The sequence below is a fragment of the Herpailurus yagouaroundi genome, unplaced genomic scaffold (assembly GCF_014898765.1).
Source record: "Herpailurus yagouaroundi ecotype Mexico unplaced genomic scaffold, PumYag 29, whole genome shotgun sequence".
Taxonomy (NCBI): Eukaryota; Metazoa; Chordata; class Mammalia; order Carnivora; family Felidae; genus Herpailurus; species Herpailurus yagouaroundi.
In genome coordinates this window covers 49,205,696-49,212,535 of record NW_024412377.1, presented here as the reverse complement: position 1 = coordinate 49,212,535, position 6,840 = coordinate 49,205,696, and the positions used below count along the sequence as shown (strand labels likewise).

Here is a 6,840-nt window from a genome sequence, read left to right as displayed (position 1 = left end):
CCCCCCCCCCCGGGTTCTTGATTGATGTACACCCTGGCATATTCAGATTACTTTGTATCCTGCTCTTGGCATGATAACATGATTGTGTATGTATTATGGTGAGTTTTGGGAGTCTGATCACTAAAATAAAAATATTTGTTGTAGAAAATGTTTTAAATATAACTGAATATGACCAGAAACAAAAATCATCTCACCTCCGTAATCCAGGGATAATCGCTATTAATTCGTATTTTCTATCTTTTCTAACCATATTTTTAATACTCGAAATCACTCTATGTATATTGTTTTGTTTCTTGCAGCTGTCATTCAGCATTAAATTATTATTTTCCTGTATTTAATATTTTTAAGAAAAAATGATTTTTAGATATTTATAGTTATGTGTCATACCAGTGTTGAATTTCTTTATTGTTGGTTATTTCTGTTGTTCCCGGCTTTTTGCTATTGTAAATAACTCCAGGATTTTATATAAATCTTTGTACTTGTGTTTTTCTTCCTTAGTGTAATGTTCTAAAAATAGAGTAAGTCAAAGGGTATAAACTTTTTTAAGGCTTTTGATACACAACAGCTCCTGACAACTTGTTAGGTCAGGTTGGATTCAACACTAAATTCTGTCAGAATGATATCAAAGTGCCTCGTATTTTCCCCCAGCCCACTCTTAACTGTTTCTGCATCTTTGGGAAACCAGAGTTAACAGCCACAGAGTATTTTTCTAGAGCAAATAGTGCAAGTTAATTGACTTACCTTGTAAAATCACCATAAAAGAATTTTATTAGGAGTTACAAGTGTTGATGGTCAAGAAGATTATTTTATTCTTCTGCTTGATGAATCTAATGTGAAGTTCTTTTGTCTCTTTTCTTCTGGTAGATATGCAACAACCTCTGAATGTGATGACTCAAAGTTTTGGAGCTGTGAACCTCAGTTCTCCATCAAACATACTTCCTGTCCGGCCCCAAACTAACCCTTTGATGGGGGGACCCATGCCTATGAGCATGCCTGGTGTGATGACTGGCACAATGGGAATGGCCCCTCTTGGAAATACTCCCATGATGAACCAGAGTATGATGGGCATGAACATGAACATAGGGATGTCAACTGCTGGGATGGGCCTGACAGGCACAATGGGAATGGGCATGCCCAACTTAGCCATGACTTCTGGAACTGTGCAACCCAAGCAAGATGCCTTTGCAAATTTCGCCAACTTTAGCAAATGAGAGATTATAAAGGAGCAGATTGAATGAAGGATTTTTAGCGGTGAAGATAGGTGATGTTGGGATGGAAAATGCTAATCAACTCCCCTTTCTTTTATCAATTAATTAAGATTTAAACCTACATAAAGAACCAAAAAAAGGCTGTTTTATAAAAGTGAAGTATCTAGTATTTCAGATGGACAGGCAAGGGCACTTCAGATGAGGCAGTCAAAATCATTTTTCCCAGTAAGAATAGACCACACATGGGGTAGTGAGACCTGGAAAGTCTTTATAAATCGAAGAGCCCATTTTAACATCATGATTCGTGGGAAGTCTGGAATAGGGCTGAATAAATGTGTTTGAATCTCTAATTTTATACTTTTCTTTTCCTGAGGAACTTGATTTTTCTGTCCCTGAATCGCCTTGTCATAATTGGGTCTGTTCCTTTTACTACCACTCTTGAGTCCATAAATGAAATCATTAAAGTTGGATGATCAGTTTTTTATAAAAATATATATTTTTGTCCAAAAAAGGCATACATATGTGATTATGGCTAAATCAAAGGTAACTGGAATGTATATACTTTTGCTAATGTTCCAGCAACACTGCTATTACTATTATACTATCCAAATTTTTATTGTAACGAAACCTCTTTAAGCGATTGGTGATAGCTGTGGGACTTTTCCCATGTCTTCTGCTATAATTATCCTTTGCAGAACTAGGAAAAATATTTTTTTCAGGACTGCTCTATGGTTTCCTTTAAAAGAAAAAAAAAAAAAAACCCCTCCAGAGTTTTTGTTTGTTTTTAGCAGTCATTATTTACAATTTGCAGTGGTTAACTTGGCGAGGCTTCCTTCCGTGTTTATCCCTGTAGCCACCATTTATCAGTCAGGAACAGTCAAAAGAGAAAAATATTTATTTTTATTTTTTTTTGGTGTCTTTTCAAAAAATTGAAAAGGTAAAAATTCTTAAAACCTTAAGTTAAATATAAATGTTAGAATTCAACGATGTTGGCTTTTAGATTTTATACAATATTTGTTTTGTTTTGGATTTGAGTGTATATAATATGGCATTAGCAATATGGTTCCAATAGAGAGGAGTTAAATATATATTATTAAAGGAGACCTGTAGCAGTCAAAGATTTTATTGATTTAATGGCAAATAAAGGAAATTAATTAAAGTGTTTTTGTTTTCCTGCTGTAATTCTGCGTTAAGCTCACATGAAAATCATGATTCTAGAGTTTGGAATGCAAAATTAATTGTTTTCACCCTCAAGCTGGGAATATTTTTAAAAATAAATACTATAATATAGGTATCAAATTATTACCTCCCCACTTTGTGTTGAAATTTTTTTTATTGATAAAACTTTGTTTCCATTGTATTCATAATGTTCTGTTCTACATAACATTAAAATGTTCATTAAAATCAATGTTGAACTGCTTTTTCTTTCATTCTGTTAGACATTTGAGACCGTTTGGGGAAAAAATAATTATAATTTGGGCAAAGTAATTTTTATAAATAATTTAAAATTATTTAATGACTTCTCTCTTCTTTCCTCTCAGACTCTACTGTTAGGAATTAAAAATGAAGCAGCAGAGATATCCTGACCCACTCCATTCTTGCTAATGTTCCATCTACAACATTTCTAATTAGGCAGAAATTCATGTACTTCAGCTAAGTGGTAATGAAAAGTGATTCATTTGCTGAATAAGAGATGAGAGAGTGTAATTAGCTGACTGTGGTTTTTAATCTTTCAACAATTCAATGTGTTTAAATTGGTTTCAAAGAATAGGAGCTTTCAAGTGTAGTTAGTTCAGAGCAGTCAAGCCAGGCTCTGGTGGCAGCACGGAGGAGATCTTCACTCATACTTAAAACCCGTAATCTTCAATGAATGTTCTCATTAAACAGAGAGGTGTAGCATCGCCTTTTCAGATACATACGATTCTTGGAGCAAATAAATACTGTTTCCAAACTTTTGTGTTTAAAGATGCTTTTCTAATAAAATAAGATTTATCTCTAAAGCATTTCCTGTACTATGCCTCCTTCCTATGTCTCCGAAGACCAAAGGGAGCCTGTCACACGTATTACTGCACCTCAACGTACAGTTTGCTGTCTTACCAGTGTGTTTTGTTTCAGAGCCCATGAGAGAATTGCCTTGCTAGGGGCCCATCCAGTTTAACAATTTGTTACTGAAGGGGTCACTAAATGATACTTCAAAGAAAAGTCTGAATACCCCCAAGTAATTTGGACTTGACAAGAAACTACTCTTCTTTAGTCTGTTGGACTCCCTCTGCCTGTCCTATACCCCTTTACCTTTTTGAGCTTCCGCTTAATGTATTTTTTTTGCTGGAGAGGAGGAGGTAGGAACTGTTCACAAAATTTACAAGTGAATCTCCACCGCCAACCCAGATTTCATCTTTTTCCCGTTTGAAAATTTTTTTCTACCTCTAATACAGTCTTCAGGAACCACACATGGACACAGCGTGCTTGTATGGTACTTGGGATGTTTCCTCTGGTGTCTATAACAAATTGCCTGAATGATAACCATAATGCTGCTGGTTGTGGGGTCGTCAATAAGTTGGGGTCTAGAGTTCTATTTGGAGGGAAGGGGTAATGCTTTTTCTCTCAAATATTTTTGAAGCACGTTAGTAAAATGAAGCTAACTGTCCTAAGCACAGAGCACACCTTACGGTAAATAGATTTCTGAAATGAACTGGCTTTGTTGTTTGAACTCTCCCGGGAGACAGCATAGCGTTGTGGAAAGCATGGACTTGGAAGCAGATCTAATCCCATTTCAACCATGCACTACCTGTGTGACACCTTGATCAACCTGCCTGACTTCTCTGGGCCCTGATACATTTTTTCTGAAATGAACTTAAATCTGGAAGCATTAGATAAATAACGAGTGAGATCTACCGGCACTGACACAAGTACACTAAATATTTCTCTGCCACCCATTTTTATTTCATGTAAATGTGCCTACATGACAAGACCTTCTATGTGCCAGTCACTGCTAGATGCTTGGCATGCATGCCATTTACACAACAAACCCAAAAGTTCATCTTCTGGTGTATTCCTAAAAGCAGTGTGTAGTTAAGAAAGCCTTAGAGACTTCTGCTAAGTTGTTTTCTGAGGATTTTTCTGCCTGAGTTTAGTTCCACTTTGTTCTTAGACAAGGAGATTGTAAGTGAGCTATTTTGTGAATGTATTGACTGACTTCTTACCACATTAGTGCAGATGGGAGGGAGAGAACTGTGAAAGTGAGCGCTTGGTATCGGATTTGCCGCACAAATAACCCTCATTAGAATGTTCTCAGCTTTTAGAAGCAGTAGAAGATCTCAATTTTTCTATTGACTTCTTGCAGTTTTGTTGACTAAGATCTTGATATTCTTATATCCAGAGAAACAATCAGATATAAAGACTAAAAAAAAAAAAAAAAAAAAATCTATCCATGAAGGTTTTTTTTAACTCTTACTCATTATGCCCTTAATTCTTGCGTGCCTTCTTAATAACGGCAGCCTTGCTAATAATGCGTTGTTCCTTGCAGACGTCATGAGTGTCTCCTGCACCCCTTCACACTGCCCTTGCTCACCCCAATGGGTAAGGGAATCAGCGTGCAGCCAATTCAGATGGTTAGCTTCCCAGGGATTTGGGAGGGATTTGAAAGTCCTGATGGGCAAACATGGGTTTTGTTTGTTATTCTTTAATGTCATTACTTTAAATAACTGCTTCCTGGGCTGTCAAGCCCTGCATTTCTTTTCCATTTAAGTTTTCTTAACTATACATCTTGCAGCTGTGTTCTTTAAGTAAGTGCCCCAGGCACACTCTGCCATTTCATGGTGAGAAAAGAGTGCTTAGAGTTGTGTATGAACAGTTTGGTCTCAGCACCCCCTTTACACCCTAAAGATGATTGAGAACCCCAAAGAGCTTGTGTTTATGTGGGTCATATCTGTTGATATATGCTGTACTTGAAATAAAAACTGAGCAACTTAAAAAATATTAATAGATTTTATAGTAAACCCCATTACCTGTCAAAATATAATTTTATAAAAAAAATTCAAAATCAAAATTTGTGAGAAGAGTGGCAGTGTTTTTACATTTTTGAAAATCTCTTTATTACCTAGCTTATTGCTGGATTCTCTTATGCGCTTCTGCATTCAGTCTACTGTGCAGTGTTGTTTTGGTGGAAGTACATGAAAAAGGTCTGGCCTCAGGGATACCAGGTTGGAAAGGGTAGAAACCCGCAGATGCTCCAGACAGGTCTCAGGGCTCCCCAGTGGTCCACAGGCCACACGGCTATAATATTTTATTTTTTTTTTTACTTATTAAAAAAATGTTTTTAATGTTTATTTTTGAGAGTGAGAGTGCAAGCGGAGGAGGGGCAGAGAGAGATGGAGACAGAATCCAAAACAGGTTTCCAGGCTGTGAGCTGCCAGCCCAGAGCTCAACGCAGGGTCCAATGCACACACGAGCTGTGAGATCATGACCTGAGCTGAAGTCAGACTGAGCCACCCAAGAGCCCCTCCCCACTATAGTATTGAGAACAAATAAGATTACTTCATGGTAACTCTGTTTGATTTATTCTGTTTATAAGGTGATCTGCTTGAGGTACAAAGCATTTAGTTTTGCCTTTCACTCAGTCACCAGCAAAATGACTGCCACATGAAATTACTCTCTGGATACCCAATACTAGAAGTTTGTGGCATCATGTTTGCTCAGTTTTCGAGATTATTTTCTGATACCTAGCTCATATTTCCTAGCTTCTGTAATATGAAGAAGTAAGTTTCTTATCCATTTTGATTTTTTAAAAGAACTTACACTGAGCGACTGGGTGCTGAGTGATGAGTTGTGAACCTTTCAAACGTCTCTTTCTGTCCCTTGAGAAGAGAGAGCAAAATGGCTCAAACCTGAAGACCTATGACTTGTTTGCAAGGCAGCCTGGCAGCTTCATATACTGTGTACTCTACCAAATATCTCAAGGAAGCATGTAGCTATAGAGGTAGTGCATGCACATTCACGGTATTCCTTATGAACCTAGATGAATTTTGATCCCTGAAATTGGAGGAATCTGGCAAGGTTTCCATCCATTCACGGAATGGCAGGAGCAAGTTCTGGGCTGGGCACCTTCACCCTATGTACATCAACTCCCCTCATTCTCACAACCTATGGAACAATGACCTCCCTCTGGTAGATAGGGAACAGGTTCATCCGAAACTGGTCAAAAGTAGCTTTAAAAAGATTGTTATGCAGGGTCCCCAAAATGGAGACTGTCAATTTTCAGTAACTGATCAGCAAGGTCAGACTTCAGTTAGTAAGTCTGTCAGAGTTTTTGCCATGGAAAGAGGAAGGAAATCCTAAGCAGGACTCCCTCTCACCCCAGAAGAGCTTCATTTTGGAAATTGGTGTGTAATGGGCACAGAATCAGCTTCTGTTAGTGAAGTGTTGAAGAGGTGATGTTTTGTGTCTGGTGACTTATACCCCTTTTATTAAACCCTATTTTCTAAAAGGCAGCCCAAACATTAGGTAGTAGACTGGGCCCCAGCATTCCTATTTTTCATGATATTTTCACTTCTCGATTATCAACAATTAAATCAAGAGGAACAATACCAAAACAGTCATCATAAAAATGCAGAAAGTCCAAACCCTCGTAGCT

General features: G+C 37.5%; 1 protein-coding gene across 2 annotated transcripts in view; it reads left to right on the top strand.

Annotated features, from left to right (window-relative positions):
• The window catches only part of CLINT1 (clathrin interactor 1), a 59,068-nt gene extending 56,452 nt beyond the window's left edge, over window positions 1-2,616 (top strand). For both annotated transcript variants that reach the window (XM_040443394.1, XM_040443388.1), the window contains exon 12: window positions 865-2,616. In XM_040443394.1, the coding sequence (XP_040299328.1) occupies window positions 865-1,211 (347 nt within the window). In that variant the 3' untranslated portion in view covers window positions 1,212-2,616. The remainder of the gene's footprint in view (window positions 1-864) is intronic.
• The last annotated feature ends 4,224 nt before the right edge of the window (window positions 2,617-6,840 follow it).